At 39.2% G+C, this 20,309-nt stretch overlaps 1 protein-coding gene and 1 non-coding gene across 2 annotated transcripts in view; one reads left to right on the top strand and one right to left on the bottom strand.

Annotated features, from left to right (window-relative positions):
* The window catches only part of USP40 (ubiquitin specific peptidase 40), a 104,865-nt gene that overhangs the window by 60,509 nt on the left and 24,047 nt on the right, over positions 1-20,309 (top strand). Inside the window, exons 18-20 of the mRNA XM_007445733.1 lie at positions 2,018-2,071; positions 2,825-2,913; positions 4,650-4,736. Of these exons, the coding sequence (XP_007445795.1) occupies positions 2,018-2,071; positions 2,825-2,913; positions 4,650-4,736 (230 nt within the window). The remainder of the gene's footprint in view (positions 1-2,017; positions 2,072-2,824; positions 2,914-4,649; positions 4,737-20,309) is intronic.
* Positions 10,436-10,508, bottom strand: TRNAG-UCC (transfer RNA glycine (anticodon UCC)). The gene has a single exon. It is a non-coding gene; the product is annotated as a tRNA-Gly (tRNA).

The raw sequence follows: 20,309 nt of genomic DNA, 5'->3' as shown, positions 1-20,309 counted from the left end.
CATTCCTGCCCTCTCAGAAGCCTCCACCCCTTTGAATTCCCCCACCTCATATGCAACTTGGTAAGAATTGTTTGGAATTAAAACCTAATATACTTCTTCCCACAAAGCAGGAGTCTTTGCATGCTCAAAAACAGGGCATACTGGCCCTAATCCATTTACTAATAACTAAGCATAAAAATCACCTAACTTATTTTAAATCTAGGCAGAGTCGTAATACACATGAATTTCAGTTGCCACCATTCATCACCGTTACCCAGCAGCATGGTTCAGATTTCAGCTGCCACTGGATATTAACTGAGTAATTGCATAAAGTACAAACTTTGCTACTAGCTCTTTAGTCTACAGATCACTGTGAAATAACATGTACATCATGATCAGTGACCAGTTACTTCACTCTTTAAAGCCTATCAGTAATTGGTCAGTGCATAGCTGCTGTTAATTTCACCACATAGACAACAAAGTGTGTAGTTTATTGCCTCCTTTTCTCCCAGTGGTAAACTCAGGTAACATTTTACAAGAACGGATAATCGAAGTAGCCAACAATGGTGAAAGTGCAGGAAAGAAACAAAAGTGTATGGGACTTGCCTTGTGGCACAGTGGTTAAGAATCCGCCTGCCAATGCAGGGGACACGGGTTCGAGCCCTGGTCCAGGAAGATCCCACATGCCACAGAGCAACTAAGCCCGTGCGCCACAACTGCTGAGCCTGCGCTCTAGAGCCCAAGAGCCACAACTACTGAAGCCCATTCGCCTAGAGCCCATGCTCCGCAACAAGAGAAGCCACCGCAATGAGAAGCCCATGCACCACAATGAAGAGTAGCCCCTGCTCACTGCAACTAGAGAAAGTCGCACGCAGCCACAAAAGGCCCAACACAGCTAAAAATAAATAAATAAATAAATAAATAAATATATATATTTAAAAAAAGAGAGAGAGAGAGAGAAACAAAAGTGTATGGAGCTGCAGAAGAAATAGCTGGCTGTGGGAATGCTGGCACTGCTGTCATTTGAGAGAATCCAGACGTGCAGCCAGAGGAACTTAACATAAACTTACAGGAGTGAGGAAAGTGGTTGTGACGAAAAGTATATGAAGATATCCCAGAGGAGTCGACGCTGGCAGAAAAACTTCATATTAAAGGAGCTCTTGGAGATATTTCATGAAATTGAAAGTACAAAACAAAATACTGGAAGCTGATCCAAACTTAGAGTATCATTAGGGGCTAGAGAAGATGTTCACCCTGTACTGCAAGCTCTACGAGACAAAAGCAATCCCTGTTTAAACTATTCTTGTGTTTTGTACAAAGAAAACATTTTAATTCTCAGTGTCTGTAGTGGGTTTTTTTTTAGTCTATTATTTTTGTCTGTGTTGGGTCTCGGTTGCTGCGCGCAGGCTTTCTCTAGTTGTGCCGAGTGGGGGCTGCTCTTCGTTGCAGTGCACGGGCTTCTCGCTGCGGTGGCATCTCTTGTTGCAGAGCACAGGATCTAGGTGCGTGGGCTTCAGTAGTTGCAGCATGTGGGTTCAGTAGTTGTGGCTCGCGGGCCCTAAAGCGCAGGCTCAGTAGTTGTGGTGCCCGGGCTTAGTTGCTCCGCGGCATGTGGGATCTTCCCGGACCAGGGCTCGAACCCGTGTCCCCTGCACTGGCAGTTGGATTCTTAACCACTGTGCCACCAGGAAAGCACCCTGTAGTGTTTTAAATTACAGTGTAAATATTAGTTTGCTATTTTTTTATTTCACTGTACATGTATAACTGGCAGAGTTTTTAATGTTTTGACAAAGAATTTTAAAGGTCACGGTACAATCATAATTTTTTTAAAGATTTCTGTGCACAGTTTCAACTTGCACAGGTGTTCTTAGGGTCCTGCACTGCTGTGCAAAGGGAAGACTGCCTGTACGTGTTTTTTTGTTGTTGGGTTTTTTTGCTTGTTTTTTTGTTTTTTTAGCTTCCTGCTAATTAACACAGTGTAGCATCTCTCTTTGGTTTTCTTTGTTTGCTGCACTAACCAGCATCTTTTTATTTATAGCCGAGGACAGCTGTTTGAGGCCTATTGATAGAAACGGGAAGCTTCTTTGTCCAGGTAAATCTTTTTGGTAGCCTGCAAAAGCTGACACCTACTCATGCCACCTATCTTTCTCAACACTTTTACCTTAAATAGTGACTTCCAATACCTAATATTCTTAAGTTACCTTTTAGAAACTGGTTTATAGAACAGACTTTCACCCAGGTGTCTTCCTTGTGAATTACAGAAGTCTTAACCAAAAAGCAAACACTTCTGTTTTCTAAAGGAAAACACCTGTCTTTCTGATTAGCTGACGTGGTCATGGTTTTGCCCTAGTTGTATCTTTCTAGATTTATTATCAAAGTTTTTTATTTGTTTTGCTGATTTCATCGTGATACCAGTTATCACAGCAACCAGAGCCTTGGTTCTTACCTCTGTAACACATCTTGTCATTAGACTTAATTTACTCTTTTGATGGTAGTCACCATAGCAGCTTTAAACTTGGAAGAAGCTAGTCCATCATGCATGAATCAATTCAGAATATTACATAATCCATGCAAACAACTGCCCTCTTTTGTTAAGTATGAATCTGGAACATTCATAGCTGCCTCTTATTTCTTAGCATTGCTGTACAGATAACAAGAGTATACGTCCTAGAGTGAGAAAATCTAAGATCAAACATAACTGTATACAATCCTTTTGCATGGAGTATAACTCAGTTTTTTTCTTTCTTAACATTCTTGATTTACAAAGAAAGGCTGATTTCAGTGTAGTAGTTTGCCCAAAGGTAGGAATTAATAACATTTACCATGTTATCAAAATTCTTTTTAGTGCCAGACAATTATACTTTGAAGGAAGCAGAATTGAAGATGGGGAGTTCATTGGGACTGTGTCCTGGAAGAGCACCAACTTCTTCTCAGGTAAAAGGAGACCACCTGACACACCCCAACCAACCTGACCATGATCAGAAGTTCTTAATTGTATGATTCATTCCTTAACTACTACAGTAATACTGTTTTTCTTAAAATTTTTCTTTTCCTCAAATGATACCTTTTATTTAGGAATACATCCATATAGTTCTCTGTGTTTAAGTCAAAAATACTATGTCAGGGCTTCCCTGGTGGCGCAGTGGTTGAGAGTCCGCCTGCCGATGCAGGGGACGCGGGTTTGTGCCCCGGTCTGGGAGGATCCCACATGCCGCGGAGCGGCTGGGCCCGTGAGCCATGGCCACTGAGCCTGCGTGTCCGGAGCCTGTGCTCCGCAACGGAAGAGGCCACAACAGTGAGAGGCCTGCGTACCGCAAAAAAAAAAAAGAAAAAAAAAATACTATGTCAAAGTATATTCATAAGGTTGTTTTTCTGTGAAAATTTTGTGGTTAAGGGAGATCTTTAAAGTTGAGTGGCCACCAGTTTCAACCACCATAATTCATAAATTCTAAAATGTACACTTTTTCTCCTGTATTTTAACATCTGTGAGATTAAGATGCGTCTTACAGTCAGTGGCATCCTGCACTGTAGCTGATGCTATGCTTCCTTTCTTAGTAGTGCATAAAATAATAAGTAACAACTGGCAGCATTTTAGATTTAGTGAAATACAGTATACTGATTTTGAACTTAATTACTCCCTGCAATAATATAATAGACTCACAGCAGATTTTTCTTTATCCGTAATCATTTTATCTGCAGAATACTATCAGGTTGACCTTTGCCTAGAACCCTACCTACTTAATAAACTTTCATTACAGTCCAAAAGCCATAATGATGTCCTTACTGTTAAGACTCTGTATCATGATAAGCTAAACTCGTATCAGGATCCCCATGGCTCCTAGATCCCTGATATGGAACTAATCCACTTCATTAGTTTTCCCAACTACCTCCCCTTTAATTTGTTCTCCCCCAAACTCTAACAAATAGTAGAGTTGCATGACAAGATCATAGGAGAAAAAATATGACAAGTGCGGTTGAGTTAGAAAGGAAAAATAGGGCTGTAAAGAACTGAACTGACAAGATCAGATTTACATTTTTCCTGTGGGTTCCAGGGAGTTAAAGTATATGGGACCTCTGGACAGAAAATAAGATCACAAACTAATGACTCAGAAAAAACACAGTTAATGCTTATAGTGTATAGTAATTGCAAATCTCTTTGAGGAATGACTGAGAGAGAGATGGAGATCATACTAGAATAGATAATGTCTGTGAGAGATGTTTCTTAGGAGTAAAAACATTGGTGATAAAGAATCTTACATTTCTAGGTAGTCAAGATTATTGTTTAAATTGTAACTTTAAAATACCCAACGTAGACTTGTTTTTACATAATTTGAGATTTTTTTTTTTTTTTTTTTTTTGCGGTACACGGGCCTCTCACTGTTGTGGCCTCTCCCGTTGCGGAGCACGGGCTCCGGATGCGCAGGCTCAGCGGCCATGGCTCACGGGCCCAGCCGCTCCACGGCATGTGGGATCTTCCCGGACCGGGGCACGAACCCGTGTCCCCTGCATCTGGCAGGCGGACTCTCAACCACTGCGCCACCAGGGAAGCCCCCATAATTTGAGATTTTTATTAAAGTTTTATGACCATTGGCTTTCTGGTTTTGGAAATAAATAATATAGAATTTTGAAATTCAAATTAAATTGCATTTATACCTCTATCTTGATCTTAGCTGTTCCTGTTTTTCGCTGTGGGGAGCGATGTTCAGCCTGGGACAGAGATGGAGATCATAGTAGAAGAAACAATATCTGTGAGAGATGTAAGGAATTTTACTTTGGGTGGCCGGGGTCTGTGGGCGTTTGGTATGGGGAGCAGTGGGAACCTGTGTTAGGATTTTGAGATCCTAAGGGTAGGGTTTACATAATATGTGTTAAAGAATTCTGTGTATTCACTAAAAGAATAGTTTGGATTGCTTGAAAGGTGGTGAGCCAGCTGTGTTTTTAAAAATAAGATTATTCTTTTTTCTTGTCTGACTACTGATAATACATGTTTATTGTAGAAATTTGGGATATATAAAAATGGGTTAAAAGAAAAAAGTTAAAACCCCTCATTATCCCTTATCCCACTAATGTTAACATTTTGGCATATTTCCTTCTGCTGTTTCTACATTATGTGTACACACATCTCTCACACACAGGTGTGAATGTGTGTGTGTGTGATAAAGCAAACAGTTACGTTAATGTCACTGAGAACGGGGACTTTGAGTCTTGGAAAATGGAGAGGCAGATAACATCAGTGTGGTTAAAGAAAGCCTGTACTCCTGAATTTGTTTTTAGGTTGGTTTTAAATATTTATTTGTTTGCTTGTTTATTTACTTATTTATTTTGGCTGCGCCATGTGGGAATCTTTGTTGCAGCATGCGTGATCTTTAGTTGTGGTGTGTGGACTTCTTTTTTTCATATTTATTTATTTGTTTATAATTTAAATTTTTTTAATTTTTAATTTAATTTTTTTATACAGCAGGTTCTTATTAGTTATCCATTTTATACATATTAATATATACATGTCAATCCCAATCTCCCAATTCATCCCACCACCACCAACCCCTGCCCCGCTGCTTTCCGCCCTTGGTGTCCATATGTTTGTTCTCTACATCTGTGTCTGTATTTCTGCCCTGCAAACTGGTTCACCTGTACCATTTTTCTAGGTTCCACATGTATGCATTAATATGCACTATTTGTTTTTCTCTTTCTGACTTATTTCACTCTGTATGACAGTCTCTAGATTCATCCATGCCTCTACAAATGACCCAATTTCCTTCCTTTTTATGGCTGAGTAATATTCCATTGTATATATGTACCACATCTTCTTTATCCATTCATCTGTCAATGGGCATTTAGGTTGCTTCCATGACCTGGCTATGGTAAATAGTGCTGCAGTGAACATTGGGGTGCATGTGTCTTTTTGAATTATGGTTTTCTCTGGATATATGCCCAGTAGTGGGATGCCCATTCTAACTGGTGTGAGGTGATACCTCATTGTAGTTTTGATTTGCATTTCTCTAATAATTAGTGATGTTGAGCAGCCTTTCATGTGCTTCTTGGCCATCTGTATGTCTTCTTTGGAGAAATGTCTATTTAGGTCTTCTGCCCATTTTTGGATTGCGTTGTATGTTTTTGAATATCGAGCTGCATGAGCTGTTTGTATATTTTGGAGATTAATCCTTTGTCCGTTGATTCATTTGCAAATATTTTCTCCCATTCTGAGGGTTGTCTTTTTGTCTTGTTTGTAGTTTCCTTTGCTATGCAAAAGCATTTAAATTTCATTAGGTCCCATTTGTTTATTTTTGTTTTTATTTCCATTACTCTAGGAAGTGGATCAAAAAAGATCTTGCTGTGATTCATATCAAAGAGTGTTCTTCCTATGTTTTCCTCTAAGAGTTTTATAGTGTCTGGTCTTACATTTAGGTCTCTAATCCATTTTGAGTTTATTTTTGTGTATGGTGTTAGGGAATGTTCTAATTTCATTCTTTTACATGTAGCTGTCCAGTTTTCCCAGCACCACTTATTGAAGAGACTGTCTTTTCTCCATTGTATATCCTTGTGTCCTTTGTCATAGATTACTTGACCATAGGTGCACGGGTTTATATGTGGGCTTTCTATCCTGTTCCATTGATCTATCTTTCTGTTTTTGTGCCAGTGTCTTGATTACTGTAGCTTTGTAGTATAGTCTGAAGTCAGGGAGTCTGAGTCCTCCACCTCTGTTTTTTTCCCTCAAGACTGCTTTGGCTATTCGGGGTCTTTTGTGTCTCCATATAAATTTTAAGGTTTTTTGTTCAGTTCTGAAAAAAATGCCATTGGAAATTTGATAGGGATTGCATTGAATCTGTAGATTGATTTGGGTAGTATAGTCATTTTCACAGTATTGATTCTTCCAATCCAAGAACATGGTATATCTCTCCATCTGTTTGTATCATCTTTAATTTCTTTCATCAGTGTCTTATAGTTTTCTGCTTACAGGTCTTTTGTCTCCCTCGGTAGGTTTATTCCTAGGTATTTTATTCTTTTTGTTGCAGTGGTAAATGGGAGGGTTCCCTTAATTTCTCTTTCAGATTTTTCATCATTAGTGTATAGGAATGCAAGAGATTTCTGTGCATTAATTTTGTATCCTGCAACTTTACCAGATTCATTGATTCGCTCTAGTAGTTTTCTGGTGGCATCTTTAGGATTCTCTATGTATGGTATCATGTCATCTGCAAACAGTGACAGTTTTACTTCTTTTCCAATTTGTATTCCTTTTATTTCTTTTTCTCATCTGATTGCTGTGGCTATGACTTCCAAAGCTATGTTGTATAATAGTGGTGAGAGTGGACATCCTTGTCTTGTTCCTGATCTTAGAGGAAATGCTTTCAGTTTTTCACCATTAAGAATGATGTTTGCTGTGGGTTTGTCATATATGGCCTTTATTATGTTGAGGTAGGTTCCCTCTATGCCCACTTTCTGGAGAGTTTTTATCATAAATGTGTGTTGAATTTTGTCAATAGCTTTTTCTGCATCCGTTGAGATGATCATATGGTTTTTATCCTTCAGTTTGTTAATATGGTGTATCACGTTGATTGATTGGAGTATATTGAAGAATCCTTGCGTCCCTGGGATAATTCCCACTTGATCATGGTGTATGATCCTTTTAATGTGTTGTTGGATTCTGTTTGCTAGTATTTTGTTGAGGATTTTTGCATCTCTGTTCATCAGTGATATTGATCTGTAATTTTCTTTTTTTGTAGTATCTTTGTCTGGTTTTGGTATCAGGGTGATGGTGGCCTCATAGAATGAGTTGGGGAGTGTTCTTTCCTCTGCAAATTTTTGGAAGAGTTTGAGAAGGGTGGATGTTAGCTCTTCTCTAAATATGTGATAGAATTCACCTGTGAAGTCATCTGGTCCTGGACTTTTGTTTGTTGGAAGATTTTTAATCACAGTTTCAATTTCATTACTTGTGATTGGTCTGTTCCTGTTTTCTATTTCTTCCTGGTTTAGTCTTGGAAGGTTATACCTTTCTAAGAATTTGTCCATTTCTTCCAGGTTGTCCATTTTATTGGCATAGAGTTGCTTGTAGTAGTCTCTCAGGATGCTTTGTATTTGTGCGGTGTCTGTTGTAACTTCCCCTTTTTCATTTCTAATTTTATTGATTTGAGTCTTCTCCCTCCTTGATGAGTTTGGCTAATGGTTTATCAATTTTGTTTATCTTCTCAAAGAACCAGCTTTTAGTTTTATTGATCTTTGCTACTGTTTTCTTTGTTTCTATTTCATTTATCTCTGCTCTGATCTTTATGATTTTGTTCCTTTTGCTAACTTTGGGTTTTGTTTGTTCTTCTTTCTCTAGTTCTTTTAGGTGTAAGCTTAGATTGTTTATTTGAGATTTTTCTTGTTTCTTGAGGTAAGCTTGCATTGCAGTAAACTTCCCTCTTAGAACTGCTTTTGCTGCATCCCATAGGTTTTGGATTGTCGTGTATCATTGTCATTTGTCTCTAAGTATTTTTTGATTTCCTCTTTGATTTCTTCAGTGATCTCTTGGTTATTTAGTAACGTATTGTTTAGCCTCCATGTGTTTGTGTTATTTACATTTTTTTCCCTGTAATTCATTTCTAATCTCATAGCGTTGTGGTCAGAAAAGATGCTTGATATGATTTCAGTCTTCTTAAATTTACTGAGGCTTGATTTGTGACCCAAGATGTGATCTATCCTGGAGAATGTTCCATGCACACTTGAGAAGAAAGTGTAATCTGCTGTTTTTGGATGGAATGTCCTATAAATATTAATTAAATCTATCTGGTCTATTGTGTCATTTAAAGCTTCTGTTTCTTTACTTATTTTCATTTTGGATGATCTGTCCATTGGTGTAAGTGAGCTGTTAATGTCCCCCACTATTATTGCGTTACTGTCGATTTCCTCTTTTATAGCTGTTAGCAGTTGCCTTATGTATTGAGGTGCTCCTATGTTGGGTGCATATATATTTATAATTGTTATATCTTCTTCTTGGATTGATCCCTTGATCAATATGTAGTGTCCTTCCTTATCTCTTGTAACATTCTTTATTTTAAAGTCTATTTTATCTGATATGACTATTGCTACTCCAGCTTTGTTTTGATTTCCATTTGCATGGAATATCTTTTTCCATCCCCTCACTTTCAGTCTGTATGTGTCCCTAGGTCTGAATTGGGTCTCTTGTAGACAGCATATAGATGGGTCTTGTTTTTGTATCCATTCAGCAAGCCTGTGTCTTTTGGTTGGAGCATTTAATCCATTCACGTTTAAGGTAATTATCGATATGTATGTTCCTGTGACCATTTTCATAATCATTTGGGGTTTGTTTTTGTAGGTCCTTTTCTTCTCTTGTGTTTTCCACTTAGAGAAGTTCCTTTAGCATTTGTTGTAGAGCTGGTTTGGTGGTGCTGAATTTTCTTAGCTTTTGCTTGTCTGTAAAGCTTTTGATTTCTCCATCGAATCTGAATGAGATCCTTGCTGGGTAGAGTAATCTTGGTTGTAGGTTCTTCCCTTTCATCACTTTAAATATGTCCTGCCAGTCCCTTCTGGTTTGTAGAGTTTCTGCTGAGAAATCAGCTGTTAACCTTATGGGAGTTCCCTTGTATGTTATTTGTCATTTTTCCCTTGCTCCTTTCAATAATTTTTCTTTGTCTTTAATTTTTGCCAGTTTGATTACTATGTGTCTCAGCATGTTTCTCTTTGGGTTTATCCTGTATGGGACTCTCTGTGCTTCCTGGACTTGGGTGGCTATTTCCTTTCCCATGTTAGGGAAATTTTCAACTATAATCTCTTCAAATATTTTCTCTGGTCCTTTCTCTCTCTCTTCTCCTTCTGGGACCCCTCTAATGCGAATCTTGTTGCGTATAATGTTGTCCCAGATGTCTCTTAGGCTGTCTTCGTTTCTTTTCATTCTTTTCTCTTTATTATGTTTGCAGCAGTGAATTCCACCATTCTGTCTTCCAGGTCACTTACCCATTCTTCTGCCTCAGTTCTTCTGCTATTGATTCCTTCTGGTGTAGTTTTCATTTCAGTTATTGTATTGTTCATCTCTGTTTGTTTGTTCTTTAATTCTTCTAGGTGTTTGTTAAACATTTCTTGCATCTTCTTGATCTTTGCCTCCATTCTTTTTCCGAGGTCCTGGATCATCTTCACCATCATTATTCTGAATTCTTTTCTGGAAGGTTGCCTATCTCCACTTCATTTAGTTGCTTTTCTGGGGTTTTATCTTGTTCCTTCATCTGGTACATAGCCCTCTGCCTTTTCATCTTGTCTGTCTTTCTGTGAATGTGGTTTTTGTTCCACAGGCTGCAGGATAGTAGTTCTTCTTGCTTCTGCTGTCTGCCCTCTGGTGGATTCTATTTATTTATTTATTCATTTGGTTATGTTGGGTCTTAGTTGCAGCATGCAGGCACTTTGTTGCGGCATGCAGGCTCTAGAGCACGCAGGCTTAGTTGCCCCGTGGCATGTAGTATCTTAGGTCCCTGGCCAGGGATCGAACCTGGGCCTGCTGCATTGGAAGCACAGAGTCTTACCCACTGGACCACCAGGGAAGTCCCTGTGCTCCTGAATTTGAATTAGAAGAGTCAGAATGAACCTGATATATTTTTTCTTTAAAAAATTATTTTACCAGCTCTGTCCCCTGAAATCGCTTATAGAAACAATCATCAACCTGGTAGTAGCAAGCACCCCAGCATTCAGATTGTGGTCACTCAATACCATTTCCTAGAGGAACTAGGGCTTCTCGGAGTAATGGCTGGTTCTGTATCTAGGTCTGGAAAGTGTATGATGAGCCTGGAACATCTTTTCAGGACAGAAAACAGTATAGCTAGCAAAGACCTCTGGGATCAGCAAAGAGAGTCAGGAGCCAAGCTGAAGATAAGAGTTTGAACCTCAGTGGGAATAATAATGAAAATTGATTCACACATACATAGAATCCATGAGTTCACAGTGATCCTAAAAAATATACTATTCATTGCTGACCTGTAGTGGATGCTAGGGAACCGTAAATGAAAGAGTAGAGCACTTATCTTTTCCTTTGCAAACTATACTCACATCAACCAAATAGATAATGAGAAAATGTTTTCAATAGACATATCCCAGCTAACAAAATGAAGAAAGAACTTCAGACTATCACTGTTTTTCAACTCCTAATGAATTAATGGATCTGAGCAAGGATCCTGAAAAACTGCTAACAACTCCAAAAGAGCAACACCCAGACATTTAGAAGTTCAAAACAATACCCGTGCTCTTCTTGCCAAAAGAAAAAAAAACTGGACCTGAGTCCGATCAAGCCTCTAGGTCTGAGTACCAGTTTATAAGAAGTACAGGGGACAGAGGGACCTGTCAAGTGCACCACAGGCCTGCAGTAAGCATTGTCCTGAAGTGGAAAACTCCTCTTCAAGAAATCAACTGCAGTGTGAGACAGCCTGTAGGTTAAAGGAGACTTAGGAAAAATAGCAGGTAGGTGCAATGTATGGAATTTATGTGGCCCTTGATTCAAACCAAAAGAACTGTAGTAACAGTTGAAGAGAAAGTAAGGAAATTTGAACACTGACAGAATATTTGTTATTTACGAGTTCTTAATTTTTTTAGATATTATAATTATGTAAGAGTTACATTTTTTAAAAGAATCTTCATCTTTTAGAGCTGAGTACTGAATATCAATAAATGAAATGATACCTGATATTTGCTTCAAAAGAATGTGAGGAGCGAGTCAGGGGAAGTGGGCGGGGCACAGACACAGGACTGGCCGCAGCAGGAGTTGAGGCTGGCAGTGGACACTTGAGGGTTCATTTTACTGTCCTCTGCATGTGTGTGAAATTTTCCATGATAAAACATTTTTTAAAATTTTTTATTATTTTTTAATAAATTTATTTTATTTTTGGCTGCATTGGGTCTTCGTTGCTGCACACAGGTTTTCTCTAGTTGCGGCGAGCAGGGGCTACTCTTCGTTATGGTGCACGGGCTTCTCATTGCGGTGGCTTCTCTTATTATGGAACATGGGCTCTAGGCACGTGGGCTTCAGTAGTTGTGCATGGGCTCAATAGTTGTGGCTTGAGGGCTCTAGAGCACAGGCTCAGTAGCTGTGGCACACGGGCTTGGTTGCCCCGTGGCATGTGGGATCTTCCCAGACCAGGGCTAGAACCTGCGTCCCCTGCATAGGCAGGCGGATTCTTAACCACTATGCCACCAGGGAAGTCCCCAAACACGTTTTAAATAAAATATTTTTTTACCCTTTGGTACAAGCTGTAAATATTTACCCAGGTTTTCATTTGCCTTTTAACTTTAATACATTTTTTTGTTTGGGGGTTTTTTTAGCTTTAAAAAAAGGTTTATTATTGACTTACTGCCAGCAAGTGATATGTATCATAGGAATCAGACATTAGAGTGTCTCTGATAAGGTTTGGACTTGTGCTAGACGATTCTAAGGAGGGATAAGGGCTAATTTTGGATTGGATGCTATCGAGAGTTGGGGGGCAATTCAGTATCTTATTTATGTTTGTAAGTTGGAAGTGTGAAGAGGGACTAGAAATATTGGAAACGCAGCAGTTATTAGAGGAAAAAATGGTTAGTCATTTTGTGCCTGGGATGTGGCCTTGGGTAGCTTTAGTGTTTTTTCATTTCAAAGAACGGAAACCACAAAACTTTTCAAAGGTGCAATGTGTATGTCTTTCTTCTGTTCTATCCTGAACCCCCTGCAGGCAGAGTCATTCCTCGTGCCCACCCACCCCGCTTCCCCCTGCTGAAACTGCTCTGTCAAGGCTGTCAGTGGCCTCCATGTTGCTGTGTCCAGTGAGCAGGTCTCGGTCTTCATCTTACTTGCTCTTTCAGCAGCAGTGACATACTTGATGACTTTTGTCACTTGTCACTTTGAGAAGACCGCATCTCTTTAGGTTTTCCTCCCACCTCTCCGGCCTGCCCGTGCTCAGTCTGTGTTTCCTCTTCTCTCTGCCCTCTGAGCGCCTCGTGCTCAAGTCGTAGACGCCATACTCATATGTATGAGCTCCTGATCTCTCAACGTACTTCACTCACATTTCCCTTTTCTATTACGGTGGCTCCATTTTCCGCTTGCTTAGGCCAAAAACCTTGAAATTGTCTTTGATTCTTTCTTACTTCAGAACCAGTGTTTCAGGAAATCGTTTTGGTTCTACCATCAAGATTTATCTGGGATCTGATCATATCTTATTCCTTCCACTGCTGTCACCCATTCACCTCTTATCTGGATTATTCCAGCAGCTTCCTAACCGATCTCCTTCCTTCCAGCCTGACACCTCCCAGGGTGTGTTCTTACGAAGAAGTGGAGTGATCCTTTAATAAGTGTAAGATCAGTCAGTCCTCTGCACACAACCCTGCTCTGCTTTCCCATCTCACTCGGGGTGAGGCGGGGAGCCCCGAATGACCTTGCAAGGCCCTGTGTGATCTGGCCCTTTGGTATCTTAAAAAAAAAAAAAAAAAAAAAAGTCTATTACTCTCGCTCACTCTACTCCAGCCGCGTTGGCCACTATGCTGTTCCTCAAACAGGCCTTTACACCAGCAGTTTCCTCTATCTGGAACACAGGTTGAATGCTCAATTGCTTGTTTTTCTTAAATAATGGAGGCCCTTGAGATGGCAGTTTTCTTTGAATATGGCTTTGGTCCCATTCCCTGTTTTTTTTTTTAATAAATTTATTTATTTTTGGCTGCGTTGGGTCTTCGTTGCTGCACGCAGGCTCTCTCTAGTCGCGGCGAACAGGGGCTACTCTTTGTTGCGGTGTGCAGGCTTCTCACTGTGATGACTTCTCTTGTTGCACAGCATGGACTCTAGGCGCCTGGGCTTCAGTAGTTGCAGCACGAGGGCTCAGTAGTTGTGCCTTGTGGGCTCTAGAGCACAGGCTCAGCAGTTGTGGCGCACGGGCTTAATTGCTCCGCGGCATGTGGGATCTTCCCGGACCAGGGTTAGAACCCATATCCCCTTCATGGGCAGGCATGTTCTGAACCACTGCACCACCAGGGAAGCCCCCATTCCCTATTTTAACATACTGTGTTGTCATTGTCATCATTTTCTAAACAATCTTTAATTCTAGAGTCTCTTTTATTTTTAATCAGACAAATAATTGTGGGTTTAGTCTTATTTTTTAAACTTTGGGGGGACTAAAAATCCCCTTTGGTCACCACCCTATTCTTGTCGCTTCCCCAGAAGTCACTGTTGTCATTGGAGAGTATAATCTTTTTTTAAAATTTTTTTTATTTTAACATCTTTATTGGAGTATAATTGCTTTACAATGGTATGTTAGTTTCAGCTTCACAACAAAATGAATCAGTTATATATATATACACATGTTCCCATATCTCTTCCCGCTTGCATCTCCCTCCCTCCCACCCTCCCTATCCCACCCCTCCAGGTGGTCACAAAGCACTGAGCTGATCGCCCTGTGCTATGTGGCTGCTTCCCACTAGCTATCTACCTTACGTTTGGTAGTGTATATATGTCCATGCCTCTCTCTCACTTTGTCACAGTTTACCCTTCTCCCCCCTCATATCCTCAAGTCCATTCTCTAGTAAGTCTGTGTCTTTATTCCAGTATCACCCCTAGGTTCTTCATGACATTTTTTTTCTTAAATTCCATATATATGTGTTAGCATATGGTATTTGTCTCTCTCTTTCTGACTTACTTCACTCTGTATGACAGACTATAGGTCTATCCACCTCATTACAAAGAGCTCAATTTCGTTTCTTTTTATGGCTGAGTAATATTCCATTGTATATATGTGCCACATCTTCTTTATCCATTCATCCGACGACGGGCACTTAGGTTGTTTCCATCTCCGGGCTATTGTAAATAGAGCTGCAATGAACATTTTGGTACATGACTCTTTCTGAATTCTGGTTTCCTCAGGGTATATACCTAGTAGTGGGATTGCTGGGTCATATGGTAGTTCTATTTGTAGTTTTTTAAGGAACCTCCATACTGTTCTCCATAGTGGCTGAACCAATTCACATTCCCACCAGCAGTGCAAGAGTGTTCCCTTTTCTCCACACCCTCTCCAGCATTTATTGTTTCTAGATTTTTTGATGATGGCCATTCTGACTGGTGTGAGATGATATCTCATTGTAGTTTTGATTTGCATTTCTCTAATGATTAATGATGTTGAGCATTCTTTCATGTGTTTGTTGGCAGTCTGTATATCTTCTTTGGAGAAATGTCTATTTAGGTCTTCTGCCCATTTTTGGATTGGGTTGTTTATTTTTTTGTTATTGAGCTGCATGAGCTGCCTGTAAATTTTAGAGATTAATCCTTTGTCAGTTGATTCATTTGCAAATATTTTCTCCCATTCTGAGGGCTGTCTTTTGGTCTTGTTTATGGTTTCCTTTGCTGTGCAAAAGCTTTGAAGTTTCATTAGGTCCCATTTGTTTATTTTTGTTTTTATCTCCATTACTCTAGGAGATGGGTCAAGAAGGATCTTGCTGTGATTTATGTCATAGAGTGTTCTGCCTATGTTTTCCTCTAAGAGTTTGATAGTTTCTGGCCTTACATTTAGGTCTTTAATCCATTTTGAGCTTATTTTTGTGTATGGTGTTAGGGAGTGATCTAATCTCATACTTTTACATGTACCTGTCCAGTTTTCCCAGCACCACTTATTGAAGGGGCTGTCCTTTCTCCACTGTATATTCCTGCCACCTTTATCAAAGATAAGGTGACCATATGTGCATGGGTTTATCTCTGGGCTTTCTATCCTATTCCATTGATCTATCTTTCTGTTTTTGTGCCAGTACCATACTGTCTTGATTACTGTAGCTTTGTAGTATAGTCTGAAGTCAGGCAGCCTGATTCCTCCAGCTCCATTTTTTGTTCTCAAGATTGCTTTGGCTATTCGGGGTCTTTTGTGTTTCCATACAAATTGTGAAATTTTTTGTTCTAGTTCTGTGAAAAATGCCAGTGGTAGTTTGATAGGGATTGCATTGAATCTATAGATTGCTTTGGGGAGTAGAGTCATTTTCACAATGTTGATTCTTCCAATCCAAGAACATGGTATATCTCTCCATCTGTTTGTATCATCTTTAATTTCTTTCATCAGTGTCTTATAATTTTCTGCATACAGGTCTTTTGTCTCCTTAGGTAGGTTTATTCCTAGATATTTTATTCTTTTTGTTGCAATGGTAAATGGGAGTGTTTTCTTGATTTCACTTTCAGATTTTTCATCGTTAGTATATAGGAATGCCAGAGATTTCTGTGCATTAATTTTGTATCCTGCTACTTTACCAAATTCATTGATTAGCTCTAGTAGTTTTCTGGTAGCATCTTTAGGATTCTCTATGTATAGTATCATGTCATCTGCAAACAGTGACAGCTTTACTTCTTCTTTTCCGATTTGGATTCCTTTTATTTCCTTTTCTTCTCTGATTGCTGTGGCTAAAACTTCCAAAATTATGTTGAATAAGTGTGGTGAGAGTGGGCAACCTTGTCTTGTTCCTGACCTTAGTGGAAATGCTTTCAGTTTTTCACCATTGAGGACAATGTTGACTATGGGTTTGTCATATATGGCCTTTATTATGTTGAGGAAAGTTCCCTCTATACCTACTTTCTGCAGGGTTTTTATCATAAATGGGTGTTGAATTTTGTCGAAAGCTTTCTCTGCATCTATTGAGATGGTCATATGGTTTTTCTCCTTCAATTTGTTAATATGGTGTATCACGTTGATTGATTTGCGTATATTGAAGAATCCTTGCATTCCTGGAATAAACCCCACTTGATCATGGTGTATGATCCGTTTAATGTGCTGTTGGATTCTGTTTGCTAGTATTTTGTTGAGGATTTTTGCATCTATGTTCATCAGTGATATTGGCCTGTAGTTTTCTGTCTTTGTGACATCCTTGTCTGGTTTTGGTACCAAGGTGGCGGTGGCCTCGTAGAATGAGTTTGGGAGTGTTCCTCCCTCTGCTACATTTTGGAAGAGTTTGAGAAGGATAGGTGTTAGCTCTTCTCTAAATGTTTGATAGAATTTGCCTGTGAAGCCATCTGGTCCTGGGCTTCTGTTTGTTGGAAGATTTTTAATCACAATTTCAGTGCTTGTGATTGGTCTGTTCATATTTTCTATTTCTTCCCGATTCAGTCTTGGCACGTTGTGCCTTTCTCAGAATTTGTCCATTTCTTCCAGGTTGTCCATTTCATTGGCGTAGAGTTTCTTGTGGTAATCTCTCATGATCCTCTGTATCTCTGCAGTGTCAGCTGTTCCTTCTCCTTTTTCATTTCTGATTCTGTTGATGTGAGTCTTCTCCCTTTTTTTCTTGATGAGTCTGGCTAATGGTTTATCAATTTTATCTTCTCAAAGAACCAGCTTTTAGTTTTACTGATCTTTGCTATTGTTTCCTTCATTTCCTTTTCATTTATTTCTGATCTGATCTTTATGATTTCTTTCCTTCTGCTAGCTTTGGGTTTTTTTTGTTCTTCTTTCTCTAATTGCTTTAGGTGCAAGGTTAGGTTGTTTATTCGAGATGTTTCCTGTTTCTTACGGTAGGATTGTATTGCTGTAAACTTCTGTCTTAGAACTGCTTTTGCTGCATCCCATAGATTTTGGGTCGTCATGTCTCCATTGTCATTTGTTTCTAGGTATTTTTTGATTTCCTCTTTGATTTCTTCAGTGAGCACTTCGTTATTAAGTAGTGTGTTGTTTAGCCTCCATGTGTTTGTATTTTTTACAGATCTTTTCCTGTAATTGATATCTAGTTTCACAGCGTTGTGTTCAGAAAAGATACGTGATACGATTTCAGTTTTCTTAAATTTACCAAGGCTTGATTTGTGACCCAAGATATGATCTATCCTGGAGAATGTTCCATGAGCACTAGAGAAAAATGTGTATTCTGTTGTTTTTGGATGGAATATCCTATAAATATCAATTAAGTCCTTCTTGTTTAATGTATCATTTAAAGCTTGTGTTACTCTATTTATTTGCATTTTGGATGATCTGTCCATTGGTGAAAGTGGGGTGTTAAAGTCCCCTACTATGAATGTGTTACTTGCGATTTCCCCTTTTATGTCTGTTAGTATTTGCCTTATGTATTGAGGTGCTCCTATGTTGGGTGCATAAATATTTACAATTGTTATATCTTCTTCTTGGATCGATCCCTTGATCATTATGTAGTGTCCTTCTTTGTCTCTTCTGATAGTCTTTATTTTAAAGTCTATTTTGACTGATATGAGAATTGCTACTCCACGTTTCTTTTGGTTTCCATTGGCATGAAACATCTTTTTCCATCCCTTTACCTTCAGTCTGTGTGTGTCTCTAGGTCTGAAGTGGGTTTCTTGTAGACAACAAATATATGGGTCTTGTTTTTTTATCCATTCAGCCAATCTGTGTCTTTTGGTGGGAGCATTTAGTCCATTTACATTTAAGGTAACTATCGATATATATGTTCATATTCCCATTTTCTTAATTGTTTTGGGTTCGTTATTGTAGGTCTTATCCTTCTCTTGTGTTTCTTGCCTAGAGAAGTTCCTTTAGCAGTTGTTTTAAAGCTGGTTTGGTGGTGCTGAACTCTCTCAGCTTTTGCTTGTCTGTAAAGGTTTTAGTTTCTCCATCAAATCTGAATGAGATCCTTGCTGGGTAGAGTAATCTTGGTTGCAGGTTTTTCTCCTTCATCACTTTCAGTATGTCCTGCCACTCCCTTCTGGCTTGTAGAGTTTCTGCTGAGAGATCAGCTGTTAACCTTATGGGGATTCCCTTGTGTGTTATTTGTTGTTTTTCCCTTGCTGCTTTTAATATGCTTTCTTTGTATTTAGTTTTTGACAGTTTGATTAATATGTGTCTTGGCGTATTTCTCCTTGAATTTATCCTGTATGGGACTCTCTGTGCTTCCTGGACTTGATTAACTATTTCCTTTCCCATATTAGGGAAGTTTTCAACTATAATCTCTTCAAATATTTTCTCAGTCCCTTTCTTTTTCTCTTCTTCTTCTGGAACCCCTATAATTCGAATGTTGGTGCGTTTAATGTTGTCCCAGAGGTCTCTGAGACTGTCCTCAGTTCTTTTCATTCTTTTTTCTTTATTCTGCTCTGCAGTAGTTATTTCCACTATTTTATCTTCCAGGTCACTTATCCGTTCTTCTGCCTCATTTATTCTGCTATTGATCCCATCTAGAGTATTTTTCATTTCATTTATTGTGTTGTTCATCATTGTCTGTTTCATCTTTATTTCTTCTAGGTCCTTGTTAACTGCTTCTTGCATTTTGTCCATTCTATTTCCAAGATTTTGGATCATCTTTACTATCATTATTCTGAATTCTTTTTCAGGTAGACTGCCTATTTCCTCTTCATTTGTTAGGTCTGGTGGGTTTTTATCTTGCTCCTTCATCTGCTGTGTGTTTTTCTGTCTTTTCATTTTGCTTATCTTACTGTGTTTGGAGTCTCCTTTTTGCAGACTGCAGGTTCGTGGTTCCTGTTGTTTTTGGTGTCTGTCCCCAGTGGCTAAGGTTGGTTCATTGGGTTGTGTAGGCTTCCTGGTGGAGGGGACTAGTGCCTGTGTTCTGGTGGATGAGGCTGTATCTCGTCTTTCTGGTGGGTAGGTCCACATCTGGTGGTGTGTTTTGGGGTGTCTGTCGACTTGTTATGATTTTGGGCAGCCTCTCTGCTAATGAGTGGGGCTGTGTTCCTGTCTTGCTAGTTGTTTGGCATAGGATGTCCAGCACTGTAGCTTGCTGGTCGTTGAGTGAAGCTGGGTGCTGGTGTTGAGATGGAGATCTCTGGGAGATTTTTGCCATTTGATATTATGTGGAGCTGGGAGGTCTCTTGTGGACCAGTGTCCTGAAGTTGGCTCTCCCACCTCAGAGGCACAGCACTGACTCCTGGCTGCAGCACCAAGAGCCTTTCATCCACACGGCTCAGAAGAAAAGGGAGAAAAAGTAGAAAGAAAGAATTAGTAGAAGTAGAAAGAAAGAAAGAAAGAAAGAAAGGAGGGAGGGAGGGAGGGAGGAAGGAGGGAAGGAAGAAAAAGAAAGAAAGAAGATAAAGTAAAATAAAATAAAGTAAGATAAAATATAATAAAGTTATTAAAATAAAATAATTATTAAGAGGGAAAAAAACCCAAAAAACAAAACGGATGGATAGAACCCTGGAACAAATGGTGGAAGCAAAGCTATCCAGACAAAATCTCACACAGAAGCATACACATACACACAAAAAGAGGAAAAAGGGAAAATATCATAAATCTTGCTCTCAAAGTCCACCTCCTCAATTTGGGATGATTTGTTGTCTAAAGGAGGGAAGGAAGGAAAGAAAGAACGAAGATAAAGTAAAATAAAATAAGGTTATTAAAATAGAGAGTAATTATTAAGAAAAACATTTAAAAAAAAAAGACGGACAGATAGAACCCTCGCAC

The sequence above is a fragment of the Lipotes vexillifer genome, unplaced genomic scaffold, assembly GCF_000442215.2.
Source record: "Lipotes vexillifer unplaced genomic scaffold, Lipotes_vexillifer_v1.1 scaffold1492, whole genome shotgun sequence".
NCBI classification, from domain to species: Eukaryota; Metazoa; Chordata; class Mammalia; order Artiodactyla; family Lipotidae; genus Lipotes; species Lipotes vexillifer.
This window is presented reverse-complemented; position numbering and strand designations above follow the sequence as displayed.